Source organism: Planococcus citri, chromosome 2 (assembly GCF_950023065.1).
Source record: "Planococcus citri chromosome 2, ihPlaCitr1.1, whole genome shotgun sequence".
Taxonomy (NCBI): Eukaryota; Metazoa; Arthropoda; class Insecta; order Hemiptera; family Pseudococcidae; genus Planococcus; species Planococcus citri.
Window position 1 is genome coordinate 65,249,365 of NC_088678.1, and position 16,399 is coordinate 65,265,763.

General features: G+C 34.9%; 2 protein-coding genes across 3 annotated transcripts; both read left to right on the forward strand.

Moving 5' to 3' along the window:
* Positions 1 to 879: 879 nt before the first annotated feature.
* LOC135837069 (vesicular glutamate transporter 3-like) lies at positions 880 to 9,929 on the forward strand. 2 transcript variants are annotated; one of them, XM_065352220.1, is made up of 8 exons: positions 880 to 1,329; positions 1,405 to 1,635; positions 1,708 to 1,882; positions 8,621 to 8,881; positions 8,979 to 9,112; positions 9,202 to 9,344; positions 9,423 to 9,543; positions 9,634 to 9,929. In XM_065352220.1, the coding sequence occupies exons 1-8, from the start codon at positions 1,159 to 1,161 to the stop codon at positions 9,805 to 9,807; spliced, it is 1,410 nt and encodes a 469-aa protein (XP_065208292.1). In that variant the 5' UTR covers positions 880 to 1,158; the 3' UTR covers positions 9,808 to 9,929. The 2 variants fall into 2 exon arrangements, with proteins under 2 accessions (XP_065208292.1, XP_065208293.1); XM_065352221.1 differs by having other exon boundaries at positions 1,177 to 1,312.
* Positions 9,930 to 10,897: 968 nt separating this feature from the next.
* Positions 10,898 to 15,003, forward strand: LOC135837075 (vesicular glutamate transporter 3-like). The gene is made up of 8 exons (XM_065352226.1): positions 10,898 to 11,144; positions 11,227 to 11,457; positions 11,537 to 11,711; positions 13,519 to 13,776; positions 13,887 to 14,020; positions 14,108 to 14,250; positions 14,333 to 14,453; positions 14,526 to 15,003. Exons 1-8 carry the CDS (start codon positions 10,998 to 11,000, stop codon positions 14,700 to 14,702), a joined length of 1,386 nt encoding a protein of 461 aa, XP_065208298.1. The 5' UTR covers positions 10,898 to 10,997; the 3' UTR covers positions 14,703 to 15,003.
* The last annotated feature ends 1,396 nt before the right edge of the window (positions 15,004 to 16,399 follow it).

Consider the following 16,399-nt stretch of genomic DNA (forward strand, 5'->3'; position numbering starts at 1 on the left):
GTAAAGAAGACCCATTTTCTGTCAAAAATGTCGAAAACACCTGTTTTTGGGTCAGAATTGCTAAAAGGTCTAGTTTTGTTTCCTGAATTTAATACCAAAAAGAGCTGTTTTTTCTGGTCATAATTTGCTGGGTAAAAAGTCTGAAGGTTACTTTTTGTTGGCATCAATATATCGCGAAAAAAATCTGCTTCTAAGAGTAGGTACAAGTACATTAAATGTTTATAATAAAATATTGAGATTGCAAATAAGTTTCGTTTTTTTGGGCAAAATCGCCAAGAAGTATTGTTTTGATACTAAACTTGCAAGAAATTTTTTTGGAAATTGGGTTTATTGAGGGTTTTTTGGTGAGAATTTATTCGGTTGTTTGGGGAATATTATGTACTTTGGAAATTACGGACTCGAAAACATTCGTGGAAACGGTGAAATCAGTGGGATTGTCCCAGAATCGGGTATTTTTAAAATCGGAGGTGAACACCTCGAGAGGGTACCCTTGTGAGTTGTGAAAGATGAAGGTAAATGAAATAGGTAAGTAGGTATGCAAAGTATAGAACTGAATCTCGTAAAAATTCATACTAATTTATGACGATTTACGTATTAAATTTTTTCACATCATGGATTAGTTTTTTATTTATTTTTGTATCTTTTAAATTTGAAATTTATTCTTCTTTCTTTAAATGTCAGATTCAAATACTTACGTCTACACATTTTGTTCAATTCGGTCATTCATTGAAATATTTTCGTCCTTTTTAATTCAAATTCAGCTCGATGAAATGAAACTTTTATTGCATCTCTAACATTATAACAGAGCTTAAAATTGATCTCCTATTGAACGTTATACCTACACCTACGTATACATATTTGTTTCAGCAATAAAAAAAATTTGCCAAGAAATATTGTAGGTATGTTTTACCTATGATGTATTATTTCACGTGACAGCCCTATAATTTTGAAACTGGTTCTCGGGAATTACCATCATCTAACTAAATAGGATAAATACAAATATATCGACCAAGCTGATGATAACTGAAAGGTTATCAGCGAATTTGGCACTGGACTATGACATGCATAACAACCAACCTAACAAGTTAGCTCAGTTACCGCGTCGAGCTTCTTAAACGACGATGTGAATTATACCGAATAATTAATTAATACTCAACTATGCCTGTGAAATTTACATTGTCGAGGTTTCCGAAACGGTACCTCATCGTGATCATGGTTTTTATCGGATATGTGATATTTTTCGGACTACATACCAATATAGGGATGGCTGTGGTGGCGATGACATCTTCGAGAAAAATTTCTACACCGAATGGTACGATCATAGTGAAAGTAAGCTATTGTTTTAAACATAAGTTATCGATAAGTAGATTGTGGCTGGGTTTAATGACGATGACGTATTCGTAGGAACCAGATTTTAATTGGACGTCTATTCAGAAATCGACTGTGATCAGTTCTTTGGCGTATGGTCGTTTTTTTGGACCTATTGGAGGCCTAATGGCGGGTAGAATCGGAGGCAGCACGATGTATACTTTGGGAATCGTCTCCACTGCCTTGGTTACGTTTCTGTTACCTTTGTGCCTGCGGATCAACTTTTACCTGTTTGTGTTTGGGAACGCTCTTACAGGTCTTTTTGAGGTATATTTCGGAAGCTCTTTCTGGGGGTCATTGAGCTGTTTGTTTTGATGATTTTTTTTGTGTATATTACAGTCGTTCGCTTATGCCAGCGTATCTCAGTTGTGGTCGAGATGGGCTCCACCTAACGAACGAGCTAAAATCATCTCCGTCAGCGTGATCGGTATTTATGGCGGACCTATTGCGTCGTTCGTGGGGTCCGGATGGATCCTTCATGAATGGGGATGGGAGATGTTGTTTTATGTCACTGGTAAGATCTCGTCTAATCTATATTAAGGCGTGAGTGAGTGCTAAAATATGATTAGATACAATTTTCCTTTCGAGTTTTTCGAACTTGTTTATGCTTTTTTCATCGGTTCCTTTCTGATTTTATGGTTTAAATAAGAACCACTCTATTGTGGCCACTCTCCTCAACCTCTGATAAAGATTTTTAAAAGGCTATAATTTTGTGGCCCTAGGCCATAGTGCGGTCCTATAAATATTCCTTCTTATACAGTAGGTACCTATTAGGGTGGCAATGAAATTTTTTTTTTCGATTTTGAAATAGCTCACCCCCCAAAAATGTTCATTTGGGTACTAAACAAAAATTCCCAAAGTTTCATCCCGATAGCTTAATATTAACACGAGGCGCATGAGCCCCAAAGTTGCAAACACAGCACTTTTCACCAGGAGCCCGTAACTCGTACTACAGGTCCACGGCGCGTCGTGGTAAACGACTCGTGCCGCGCTAAATATCTGAAGAAGTCATATAGCCAAGAAATTGAACCTTTCCCATGTTGTATTCAGTTTATTGTTCCGCCTGGGTATTATTTCTGTATTTACACATCGAATCCAAAGTTTACTAGTCAATTTTAACCAATCAGTGAAAAGCTGATTGTTATTAACACGTAAAGTTCAAAGTTCATTAGTCATTTTTATTCAATCATGGCGATACTGTACTTGATTCTTTACATTAGAGTTCCAAGTACACTCAAGGGTTGAAAGCTTATAAATACATCTTCTTCTTGAATTTTCAAACATTTATACTTGTTGGTTTGAACAGATTCAATGTTTGAATCGTAAATTTGAATTTTGTGGTGAATGTGCTCTCAATTACATTACACTGGGTTGTGTTTGGTTTGAAAATAGGCATAATCGATAGTTTGGATCCTAAATCAAAAAACTGAGTGAGTTTTTCAAATTTGAGTCGTTTTTGCAGTCAGGAGAGATGGTCGAAGTTGCAAAAATGGCCGTTTCTGCCCTGCTTCTAGAATTCATAGGGACATCCGTATTGATTTTTGAAAAAAACTGAAGTCATTTTCGGATTCTACAAACTTTTTTAAGTAAACTAATTTCTCCGATTTTTGATTCTCACAGTTTCAAGTGCATATGACTAATTTTTCTTCTTAATGTTTGAAACACGAAAAATTCACCTCAAATATACCCTTTTCAAAACCATTTTCAGCTTGTAAAGTTACGTTCAAAGTCAATTCGGTGCTCTGAAATTGAAAAAAAAATCCACAACTCTCATCTCCAGAACGTTCACCTGCAAACAATGTTGGCAATCACTCGGTTCAAAACGCACAAAATCACCCATTTACTCCTAAAATCATAGTTTTGAGGCTCCAGTCCCCTGGGGTGAGATGAAATCACTTATATGTGCTGTAAAATCATAATTATTCTACATATTAGTGCAAGTCAAAAAATATGCCTTTTATCGAAGGTTGATTATCTACTGCACTGGAGCCTTTTTTTTTTAAATTCAAAATACTACAAACAAAAATCTTCTACATGCACTTGAAACTTGAAAAATCAAAATTCGGAGAAATTATTTGCCCGAAATAATTCATATAATCCAAAAGTGACCTCAGCTTTTTTCGCAAAACAATACGGATGTCACTGTGAATTCTTGCAGAAACGCAAAAACGGTCATGTTCGTAAAGGCCATCTCCTCTGACTGCAAAAACGACTCAAGTTCAAAAAAGTCACTCAGTTTTTTGTTTTAGGGTCTAAACTATCGATTACGCCTACTTTCAAACCAAACACAAATTTGCCATTGCCCAGTGTAACGTAATCGAGCTCACATTCACCACAAAATTCAAATTTACGATTCAAACATTGAATCTGTTCAAACCAACAAATATAAATGATTGAAAATTCAAGCAGAAGGTGTATTTAGTATAAGTTTTCAACCCTTGAGTGAACTTGGAACTCTGATGTAAAATAAAAAGTACAGCATCTCTATGATTGGATAAAAATGACTAATGAACTTTGAACTTTACGTGTTAATAACAATCAGCTTTTCACTGATTGGTTAAAATTGACTAGTAAACTTTGGATTCGATGTGTAAATACAGAAATAATACCCAGGCGGAACAATAAACTGAATACAACATGGGAAAGGTTCAATTTCTTGGCTATATGACTTCTTCAGATATTTAGCGCGGCACGAGTCGTTTACCACGACGCGCCGTGGACCTGTAGTACGAGTTACGGGCTCCTGGTGAAAAGTGCTGTGTTTGCAACTTTGGGGCTCATGCGCCTCGTGTTAATATTAAGCTATCGGGATGAAACTTTGGGAATTTTTGTTTAGTACCCAAATGAACATTTTTGGGGGGTGAGCTATTTCGAAATCGAAAAAAAAAATTTACCCATGCTTTTCATTGCCACCCTAGTACCTATTATTCAAAGTTGGGTATTGATCGAAAAAATTAAAATCCATGTATTTATGGAGTTTTAATTTTCTCAATTTCCAAATTCTGAATGAAATCATCTCCGAATCAAAAATCGACCATGATCGAATATCAAACAATCAAACTCCAAAAATCGATTAATTTTCGTTTTTCTACATATGTCATAAAAATCGAGAATGTTGGAAAATAATATCAATTTGTTTTGCAAGTACGTACGTATGTTTCGTTTGATCTTCGTTTTTGTTTGGCAAAAATTGACCAGAATTGCCCTTTTTCTCCCTCTCGAAAATCGATCTTCTGAAAATTGAATTTTCTGATCAATCAATATTCAACTTTCGATTTCAATTTTGAGAAATATGTACAAGGTGTCCGAAGAGTGGTGGTACAAACTTCAGATTTGGATGTGACCGGGTACGAGTAAAGTAAAGAAATCGTAAGGTGAACAAGTTGTATTGAAGGGGCAAAATACGTTTCCAAAATCCAAGAGCCAAAATTCAATTTTAACCATGGTGATCGGTAGCACTTTGAAAAATGAATAAAATGTCTCATCATGACTTTTTGTTCAAGTAGCAAATTGAGAAGGGGCTACAAATGATTTTTAATTTAGAAAACATTTTGATGACAAAAATAGATGCGGAAATGGAATACTACGTCAAAAAATAAACAAATTTTGTAATGATCATTTTTATTCTTGCTCCATAATTTAAAAAGTTTTTGAAGCTCGAAAATTGCAAGTTCAATTAAACTTTTATTAAATTAAAAATTGTTGAGCTTTAAAAACTTTCCAAGTTTTAGAGTAAGATGAAAAATGATCATAATAAAATTTGTTTATTTTTTGATTATCATTATATACACTGTCTATAATTATCATAAAAAACACCTTTTACAATACGAAACGTTTAATGAAAATGATTTTAAATTAATGCATAAGCGTGAGACAGTGTCTGCTTTTGAACAGTGCCTATCACAAACACTGGTTTTAAACATTGTCTACACTGGTTTCAAACAGCGTCTGTCACAAACACTGGTTTTAAACAAGGTCTGTCACAAACACTGGTTTTGAACAGTGCCTGTCACAAACACCAGTTTTAAACAGTGTCTGTCACAAACACTGGTTTTGAACAGTGTCTGTTTCAAACACTGGTTTTTGACAGTGTCTGTCACAAACACTGGTTTTAAACAGTGTCTGTCACAAACACTGGTTTTTAACAGTGTCTGTCACAAACACTGGTTTTTTACAGTGTCTGTCACAAACACTGGTTTTAAACATTGTCTGTCACAAACACTGGTTTTGAACAGTGTCTGTCACAAACACTGTTTTTAAACAGTGTCTGTCACAAACACTGCTTTTGAACCGTGTCTGTTTCAAACACTGGTTTTTAACAATGTCTGTCACAAACACTGGGTTTTTACAGTGTCTGTCACAAACACTGGTTTTAAACAGTGTCTGTCACAAACACTGGTTTTAAACAGTGTCTGTCACAAAGACTGGTTTTGAACCGTGTCTGTTTCAAACACTGGTTTTTAACAGTATGGCTGTCACAAACACTGGTTTTAAACATTGTCTACACTGGTTTCAAACAGTGTCTGTTTCAAACACTGGTTTTTGACAGTGTCTGTTTCAAACACTGGTTTTTGACAGTGTCTGTCACAAACAATGGTTCTAAACAGGGTCTGTCACAAACATTGGTTTTCAACAGTGTCTGTTTCGAACACTGGTTTTTTACTGTGTCTGTCACAAACACTGGTTTTAAACAGTGTCTGTCACAAACACCGTTTTTTTATAGTGTTTGTCACAAACACTGGTTTTTAACGGTGTCTGTCACAAACACTGGTTTTCAACAGTGTCTGTTTCAAACACTGGTTTTTGACAGTGTCTGCCACAAACACTGGTTTTTAACGGTGTCTGTCACGAACACTGGTCCGAAACGCGTCTCACTCTTATGTATTGATTTAAAATTATTTTCATTAATAGTTTCGTATTGTCAAAGGTATTTTTTATGATAATTGAAATGTGCGAAAAAGGTGATAAAAACTGAAAGTGAATTTATTTTTTGAAGTAATAATGCACTTATTAATTTCCGCATTTATTCTTTTCAACGCAATTTTTTGAAATTGAAAATCATTTGTAGCCTCTTCAATTTGCAAATTCTTCTAAAAGTCATAAATAGATCATTTTGTTCATGTTTCAAAGTACTTCCGACTCCCATGGTCAAAATTGGATTTTAACTCTTGGATTTTGATTATGTATTTTGCACCTTCAATTTTCAAGATAGGCAACTTATTTATCTTACGTGTGTTTTTTACTCGTACCCCATTATTTCCAAATCTGAAGTTTGTACTACCATTCTCCGTTCAGCATGTAGGGTAAACTTCGGTTCATATGTGATCATTGATAATACTACGCAACTGATCAGTTAAACGAAGAAAATAAAGATACATGAAATGCAATATTTTCACTGAATGTTGCCAAATTTCCCAGAAACGTCACCAGTTTCTGGTTATTTTTATCAATTTAAGTGTCAACTCATTTTTCAACGACGTTTTAACGTTTTTTTTTTGTAGATTTTCACGAAGTTTCATCAACTGTCGGAGTGTTGGTAATTTTTAATGATTTGAATGATATAGTTTATGCTGAACTTGACCAAATTTAATCAGTTTTTGATTATTTTTAGTGGTTTTAATGTTAAAAGCATTTTGTATGTCATTTTCAATAATACGTTTCAACGTTATTTTCTCAGTTTTCTGACAAATTTGTACAAATTTCGTTAAAGTGTTATCAGTTTTTGGTAATTTTGTTTGATTTTGATGCATTTTTACCTAGGTAATGTTTTTTTTTTTTAAATTTCCAATTAAAATGGCAATGAAAATTTCAAATTCTTGTTCCAGTGGTTTTAATCAATTTTGTGGTTTTAACTTTTTTTTTTTTCATTTTATTTCACATTCCAAGGAGTTATTCTATTCACTCATGGTGCCAAAATCAGTGTTGCCTTTTTTGATGATATGGAAAAATTCTCAAAAATAGCCCATTTTATGCAGAACAACGTATTGATTTTGATGCATTTTTACCTAGGTAATGTTTTTTTTAAAATTTCCAATTAAAATGGCAATGAAAATTTCAAATTCTTGTTCCAGTGGTTTTAATCAATTTTGTGGTTTTAACTTTTTTTTTCATTTTATTTCACATTCCAAGGAGTTATTCTATTCACTCATGGTGCCAAAATCAGTGTTGCCTTTTTTGATGATATGGAAAAATTCTCAAAAATAGCCCATTTTATGCAGAACAACGTATCAAAAAACTGCGATGATGTTTTCTGATATTTTCGAGAAAATAATTTTTAAAGATTATGGTTAAATATGCTGCAAAATTGCTGTGAAAAATTTGAAATGTTTTATAATTTTCTTGATAAAAAAAAACGAATAGGTATTTCTTCCTTGAGCAACAAAGCCATTTTTTGGCAGCAGGCAGTTATCGAACCGACCACTCTTGAAATGTTGTAATAAATGTCACAAATACGAATCCGCGATTAGTGAACCCGAAATGACCATTTTTGGGGCTCCAGGAGTTCCCAAAGCTTCGAATAAAAAAATAATTTTAGGAACCACTGAGTATTATTTTTAATTTTTTTAGCGTAAATTATCTGTTTGAACTCGATTAACCGTTATGCGAGGTGATTTTCCTATTTTTGACCAGGGGGGGGGGCAGAAATTAGGGAGGGTTGATTTTTGAAAAATTTTAGAACCACCATTTAGAACCTACCCCTTTGAACCTCGCTAAAAAGCCTTTTACAGTTTATTAGTATCTGAAAGACCCCCATCTTACCAAATTTTGAAATCAATAAAATTTTTCGCTGGTTCTCAAAATTCCAGTTTTTCAATTTTATCAAAATTTCGATAATTTGGGAACCCCTAGAAAACTGAAAACCTGCGATTTGCGCCAAACATAACAATTTGAGGCATTCATTCAATTATTTAGGTGAAAAAGTTTAATTAAGCTCCCTCTATATTCATAACTTCAGATCTTTTTTAGAGCCCCCCACTTTAGGCACCCCTACGGCAGGCCTTTATGTATATTTTTTCAAATAGATTGAATAATTCACATTTGAAAGACACTTGTAGTAAGTGCTCGATAAATTTTTATTTGATTTTTCCTGTAACTTTCATAATGAGCTTTTTGGGGTCAAATTCTGAGATTTTACTTCGTTGAGGAAAGGAACTGGTGAAAAAAATTTCGAGCATTTAAAAAAATCGAATGATATTTTATGGAATGACCCAATTCGTGTTTACGCTTATCTCATTCAAGTTGTAATATTTAGGCATCGTTATCCTGATTTGGTCCGGCGTATGGTTCTTGGTGGTGAAAAATGATCCTGCTGATGATAAATGGATGTCTGAGGCGGAAAAAGTGTACATCAAGAAAGAACTCAACAATAATGAAATGCTCGATGACGTAAAGCTAGAGTATCCGTGGAAGGATCTACTGACATGTGTGCCTTTTTGGATTGGTTGCCTGTGCAAATTCATTATTGGAGTCGGATTCACATTCACCATGGTGTATTTGCCTCAGTATATCAAAGGTGTGTTGGTGTACATGTGTTGGTATACCTAAAGCAGATTCGAAAATGTCTCATTTTACTATTCATGTATTTAAAAAAACAATCATTTTTTTTTCAGACACTAACGATATCGACATTAGAAGTATAGGATATATTTCAGTCATTCCTCAAGTGTGCTCGATTATTGCAATGCCTCTTACGGGATACCTTTTCGATTACATAAGATCGAACCAATTGCTTTCGTTGACTAATGTAAGTCCTTTTCAGATCAAAACTGAGAAATTATGATGTAGACATGTACATACAATTTATACGTACTTGCTTGATTGTTTTCTCGTTAGGTTCATAAATTATACGCTTGTATTGGTTTACTCGCTGGTGCAGCTACGTACATGACCGCCGGCTTATGGCCTAATTTTACTGTATGCATCGTTTGCATATCCTTATTCTCATTTTTCATCACGTTTTTGGTTCTAGAAGTTCAGTAAGTGTCTGTTCTAAATTTCTTAATCCCTCCTACACCACCATTGACTTTGATAAATGTGTTATTCTATTGCTGCAGAGTGCTGGTGTTGGATTTAGCTCCCAGGTATGCTGCTTTCATGAACTCTATGGCGACCTCTGGGTACACCTCGTCTAGTATTTTAACACCTATCATTGTAGGCTTCATTGTCACTTCTGAAGTAAGTACTTACCTGCAGTTTATTTCAGAAATTTCGCAAAGGCTCGAATGCTTGGGAAAGTTTTCATTGATCTGATTTCTTCTTATTTAGAGCCAATTGGAGTGGAGCAGTTGTTTCATTATATTCAGTATACAGTACATCGTTGTGGCCTTGCTGTGTTTGAAATTCGGGTCCGGTGAACTTCAACATTGGGCTAATTACTCATCTAATAAAAGCATCGACGAATTGACCGATGTTCCTTCGTCTGAGAGTAGCAATAGCTGAGAATGCATTGTTTTACTTCGGCTGTGATCCTAAATGTGCATTTTTGTTGATCCTTCGTGGACATATTTTATAGCTTTAAACCAAAAGATAATAAATACTCGTTTTTTTTTTTTAATGTTAAAGACCTTTATTTTTTCATCGTTGCTAGTTAGTCTTTTAAAATGAAATGTTTGCTTGTTTGTGGACTGCCTATTCACTAGGTAGGTAGAGGTACGTATTCAATTGATTTTGAGGGGTATGGGGAAGGAGAGAGGAAACAATTTCAGTTTCTAGTTACCTATTTTCATTTATGCCATCTTAAAATTTATCTGAGCTCTATAAAATGTAATTTTTGCATCTTTATCATTATACTCGTAGCAGAGCTTAAAATTGATCCTACCGAGCGTGATAGTATTTGTTTTAGCAATAAAAAAACTACAAAGAAATTTTATGTTATATAATAAGTATTCCGAATTACAGATGAACTTTTCACCTGACAATGTTATGATTATGAAACTGGTTCTCGCGAATTATCATCTAACTGACATGGGCTAAATAAATAAAATCGTCGAAGCTTATGATAACATGAAAGGTTATCAGCGAATTTGGCACTAGCTGAGAATGTATCGTTTTATTGCTGTGTTCCTCCTAAATGTGCATTTTGTTGATCCTTCGTGGATAAATATCACTTTAAACCAAACGATAATAAATACTCGTTTTTTTTTTTTCAAGTTAAAGAACTTTTTTTTAGCGTTGCTGGTTATGCTTTTAAAATGAAATATTTACTTGCTTGTGGAATGTCTAGGCCTAGTAACTACTGGAAGTGGTCAATTGATTATGAAGGATATGATGGGGCGAAGGGAGGGGAAACAATTTCATTACATTTTTTTTTTATCATCTCAGAACTTGAAATTGGTATCAACTTAAGTAGGTATGTAGTTACCTACGAATGTATTTGTTGAAACAATAAAAAAAACGAGATAGCGAAATTATTTCATGTGTTATAATCTCAAGTTGTTAGGTTTTTACTTGAATAGGACTAATAAAAATACACCACCAAAACTGGTGATATTCAACACGTTATCAGTGAATTTTTCATTGATCCGTGACATGTTCGTTTCATTACCTCGTCGAACTTCCTTCAGTATTGACAATGAAAAATTACCGAAAAACACTCGTTTAGCCTGAGAAATACTATAATATAATTATCAATGTTTCCGAAACGGTACCTCATCGTGATCATGGTTTTTATCGGATATGTGATATTTTTCGGACTACATACCAATATAGGGATGGCTGTGGTGGCAATGACTTCCCCTAGAAATATTTCTACACCGAATGGTACGATCATAGTGAAAGTAAGCCATCGTTTTGAATGTCATTATCGATACGTAGATACTGTGGTTTGTTTTAATGAGATAGGTACCTACTTATTCGTAGGAAGCTGATTTTAATTGGACTTCTATTCAGAAATCGACTGTAATCAGTTCTTTGGCATATGGTCGTTTTTTTGGACCTATCGGCGGACTGATGGCGGGTAGAATCGGAGGCAGCACGATGTATACTTTGGGAATCGTCTCCACTGCCTTCGTTACGTTTCTTTTACCTTTATGCCTTCGGATCAACTTTTACCTGTTTGTGTTTGGGAATGCTCTTACAGGTCTTTTTGAGGTACATATTTGGAAGCTCTTTCAGGGTCATTGAGATGTTTGTTTTGATGAATTTGTTGTGTTTTTTGTGTATATTACAGTCGTTCGCTTATTCCAGCGTATCTCAGTTGTGGTCGAGATGGGCTCCACCTAACGAACGAGCTAAAATTATCTCCGTCAGCGTGATCGGTGTTTATGGTGGACCTATTGTGTCGTTCGTGGGGTCCGGATGGATCCTTCATGAATGGGGATGGGTTATGTTGTTTAATGTCACTGGTAATGATCTCATTCAACTTTTATTAGGTCTTGAATGTTCAAAATGTGATCAAGTAAATTCGATTTTCCTCTCGAGTTCTTCTGATTGGTTTACTTTTTTTTCATTTATGCTAGTGAGCCCCCCCCCCAATTTCACAAAATATTAAAAAATCGAAGTATCAGACAAAATGTTTAAAATTTACCGATACAAATTTTTCATTTTTTCGTTTATTTTTTTCGACTTTGAGGGGCTTTAAGATGGGAAGGTTTTTCTTGAAACTGTGCTCATTTAGAAAGATTCTGCCCATAAATGCAACAATTTCAAAAGATGTCCGAGTACATACATGGGGCTTCATACAAGATAGCCAGCATCAGTCGGGGGCCCAACGGAGGTTTTCACTTGAAAAGGAGGTTATGAGGAACAAAATATGTAATGAGGAAATCACATATTCAAAAAAATGTTCCTGATTCTGATTTACCTATTCTCGTTTTTTCTGATTTTTTCAACTTAGGGGGTTCCACTAGCTGTCAATATGATATGATTTGAAAGGCCGAGGAAAGTTTCTTCTTTAAAAAAGGATGTTTTGAAAAAGGGTGTGATTTAATACCACGACAAAAAAGGGTGTCAGCACGACAAGCATAGGCACTTTCACGCCAGAAAAATCATTACCACGACTAAATTGGAAATTCCCGACAATAAAGAGCTTACCGCGACATAAAAGGTACTCCAACGACAAAATAATGTATCAAACGACGAATTAAAAAATTCACGACATTTTATTACTTTCAACTCCTATATAAGGCAATGCACGACAAAATTTTTCCGTCAAAAACAGGCATTTCACCGACAGAATAAACGTTTAAAAAATATTAAAATGATACCAAAAAAACGAAGTAGGTCTGTAAAAAATTGCTGTTTATAGAAGTAATGTTTTGTGGACTTTGATGAGCGACCCCTCTTCCTCTTTTGACCTCAGAGGCGAACCAAAAGGGGGCCAAGGGGAGACAGTTTACCCCCCTTCGGTTCCGCAAAAGCAGGAAAATCTTGGGAAATAATGAAAAATTCAAGAAAGTTAGGAAAATACAAAAATTCCAACAATTTTTTAGTTTCCGTTTTCAAAAATTCAAATTTTTTACTATCATTGTATTCAAAATTCTCATTTTTTCCCTAAGCTTTAGCCCTCGCTTCGTTTTGGCCAATTTAGTTCTCTTCTACTAAGTTACAATTTCACTCAAATTTTTTTGAAAGAAACCATCAGTTGATTATTTGTCAAAATTTGTACAAAATATAATTGTAATTGAACTGATAATGTTCTGTCGTGTATGAAATTATTTTGTCGTGAATACTGCTCATCTCGTTATTAAATCGTAGTCGTTCATAAATACTTTATTGTCGGGCGTCATCTGGCGTGGAACTTCATCATTTTTCGTCGTTCATTCATCTTTTATGAACGAAAAAAATGCTTGTCGTGATGACGCCCTTTTTCGTCGTGCAAAAAATATTTCCCCTTTGAAAAATTCTGAGTAAAAAAACAAAGAATTTTGATGAGTCGGATTTTTTTTTAAAAATTAGATTTTTTCAACTTGAGGGGGCTTTTTTGCAAATAGGGTAAACACAAAAAATGGGGAATTATTACCTCACCCAACTTGGCAACTTTTGAGGGGGGAGGGGTGAAAAATTCCAAGTTTGCGATCAACCGACTCTTGAAGAATTTTGGCTTTTCAAGATTCAAGCTTAGAATAATTTTTGAAATATCATTAGTTTATTGATGTCTAACGGAATAACCCAATTCATACTCACGCTTATCTAACCTAAATTCTAATCTAGGTATCGTTATCCTGATTTGGTCCAGTGTATGGTTCTTGGTGGTGAAAAATGACCCTGCTGATGACAAATGGATGTCGGAGGCGGAAAAGGTGTATATCAAGAAGGAGCTCAATAGTGAAATGCCGGATGACATAAAACTAGAGTATCCGTGGAAGGATCTACTGACCTGTGTGCCTTTTTGGATCGGTTGTCTGTGCAAATTCATGACTGGAGTCGGATTCACATTCACCATGATGTATTTACCTCAGTATATTAAAGGTGTGTACGACTTATACGTATTACGTACCTGTGGCGTATAAAATTCGAAGCAAATTCGAAAATGTCACATTTTACCGAGTATTAAAAAAAATAATGATATTTTTTTTCAGACACCAATAATATTGATATTAAAAGTATAGGATATATATCGGTCATTCCTCACGTTTGCTCGATTATCGCAATGCCTCTTACGGGATACCTTTTCGATTACATAAGATCGAACAAATTGCTTTCATTGACTAATGTAAGTTGGCCTTACATACTTTAGATGAACACACGATGCGGCTCTGTACAATTTACCTTCCCATGTGATTGGTTCTTTATTTTTTAGGCTCATAAATTATACGCTTGTTTGGGTTTACTCGTTGGTGCAGCTACGTACATGACCGCTGGCTTATGGCCTAATTTTACCGTATGCATCGTCTGCGTATCCTTTTTCTCATTTTTCATCACTTTGTTGGTTCTAGAAATCCAGTAAGTGTCTGCTCTGAATTTCTTAATCCCTCCTAGGTACATCACCATTGACCTTCATAAATGTCTTACTGCATTGCTACAGAGTGCTAGTGTTGGATTTAGCTCCCAGATATGCTGCTTTCATGAACTCTATAGCAACATCTGGGTATACCACGTCTAGTATTTTAACTCCTATCATTGTAGGCTTCATTGTCACTTCTGAAGTGAGTACCTACCTCTTTATTTCAGAGACTTTGTGTGCTCGAATTCATTTTATCTGATTTCTTCTCATTTAGAGTCAATTGCAGTGGAGCAGCTGTTTCATTATATTCAGTATACAATACATCGTTGTAGCCTTGCTGTGTTTGAAATTCGGGTCCGGTGAACTTCAACATTGGGCTAATTACTCATCTTCGAATAAAAGCATCGACGAATTAACCGATGTTCCTTCTTCTGCGAGTTGCAAGAGCTGAGAATTCATTGTATTACTGCGCTGTGATCCTATAAATGTACATTTTGTTGATCCTTGTTGATCCTATGCGGGCAAATTTTATTGCTTTGAACCTCAAAGAAAATAAATAAGTAGGTATTAGGGGGCTCTGCCCCCTGGGGCCCCCGGCTCGCGCCCTCGCTTCGCTCGGGCTGCTCGCCTGCGTGAGGATGTTAGCACCAAGCCTCAAAAGTATCACCATATTTCAACATTCATGTTGCCTTTAGTTATTCTATCTTTGAACATTACTTTGTGCATTGAAGAAAATAGAGCATCCAAAAGGACCGCATTTTCTTAATACTCACATCCCTTCATATATTTTGTGGGCAAATTCTTGTAAAGAATTGTTCACTCCTCCTCAGATTTTCCCTCAGAGCTCAGATGGTTATGTTAAACATTTTAGCCTGAGATAAAAATCTGAGCATCAAGGTACCATCATTCAATTCCCAATAACCAGCTACAAAATGTCCTATTCAGAAGTGTCTCTACAAACCCACAGGAACGAAAGTAAGGGGGTGTATTCCCCCCCCCCCTAGTTGTCAAATTTCGAAAAAACCGGTAAATTTTGATAAATCTGGCAAATTTTATCGAAAAATGTACGCCTCACATAAAAAATAAACGTTTTTTACTTTTCAAAACTCTGTCATCGTTCAGGCCTATTAGCTTTTCTTTTTCGACATTGAAATTTCTGAAAAAAAAACCATCATTCAAATTCTAAAATTTTGAACCAAAAAAATCGACTCCTCACATTAAAAAAACAAAGTTTTTTCACTTATAAAAATACCAAAAAACCAATACATTGATATCCTGATTAGTGATGTGCAGTGTGAAAAGTGAAAAGTACGTTTCTTTCAATGAAAAGTTGAAAAGAAAAGTTTCTACTTTTCATTTCACTTTTCAGTTTTCACTAAAAAAAAAAAAGCAAGTGACCAATCAATTTACTCATCAGAGATCACTGACCTCTCATTGATGAAGTCAAATATCAAGTTTCACTCTCTCCATTCCTCTACCTTCGCAATTCAGCACCCATTTTTGAATTTTTTCACAACATTTTTTTTAAAACTGAAAAAACCAAAAATGTTAGAGGCTCTAGAAAGGCTCAAAAGTACCACTATTCGATTAAGTAGGTGAATAAAAAATGATTTTGTTTTTTTATGTGTTTTGGACTGGCAAAAAATACATGAATTTGAAGCTCTTACAGAGAGCTTTAAAATGAAACTTTGAAAATCGAGCTATTTTGGGCCAAATTCTGGCATTTTTACTTCTTTGAAATCATGAAAACGTGATTTTAACTTTTTAAAGAGTATGTACCTAAAATCTCAGAATTTGACCAACCAAAACGGCTCAATTTTGAAATTTTTCAAAAATAATACTCAGTGGTTCCAAAAATTCTTTTTTTATTCGCAACTTTGAGGACCCCTGGAGCCCAAAAAAATGGTCATTTTGAGTTAACTAACCACAATTTGGTATTTAAGGCATTTATTACAACATCTTAAGAGTGGTTCAGTCGATGACACTGTCTGGTGCCAAAAAATGGCCTTATCGATACTCCTCCTTTTGGAGAGCTTTTGCCCTCGTTTCATTGGGTGTTCGCGATTGCTTTGGAATTGAAAAATGTCAGACCAAAGTTTAAAGGCAACGTTCTTCGAGTAACACGAGAAATATTGGGGGAGGAGATTG

Bases quoted from the DNA above. Each gene is read 5' to 3' on its own strand.
- LOC135837069 (XM_065352220.1), top strand. From the start codon at position 1,159: ATGCCTGTGAAATTTACATTGTCGAGGTTTCCGAAACGGTACCTCATC. The intron at 9,113-9,201 runs GTAAGTCCTTTT...TTTTCTCGTTAG, and splicing joins AATTGCTTTCGTTGACTAAT to GTTCATAAATTATACGCTTG. The intron at 9,544-9,633 runs GTAAGTACTTAC...CTTCTTATTTAG, and splicing joins GCTTCATTGTCACTTCTGAA to AGCCAATTGGAGTGGAGCAG.
- LOC135837075 (XM_065352226.1), top strand. From the start codon at position 10,998: ATGTTTCCGAAACGGTACCTCATCGTGATCATGGTTTTTATCGGATAT. The intron at 11,145-11,226 runs GTAAGCCATCGT...ACTTATTCGTAG, and splicing joins ATGGTACGATCATAGTGAAA to GAAGCTGATTTTAATTGGAC. The intron at 11,712-13,518 runs GTAATGATCTCA...ATTCTAATCTAG, and splicing joins TATGTTGTTTAATGTCACTG to GTATCGTTATCCTGATTTGG.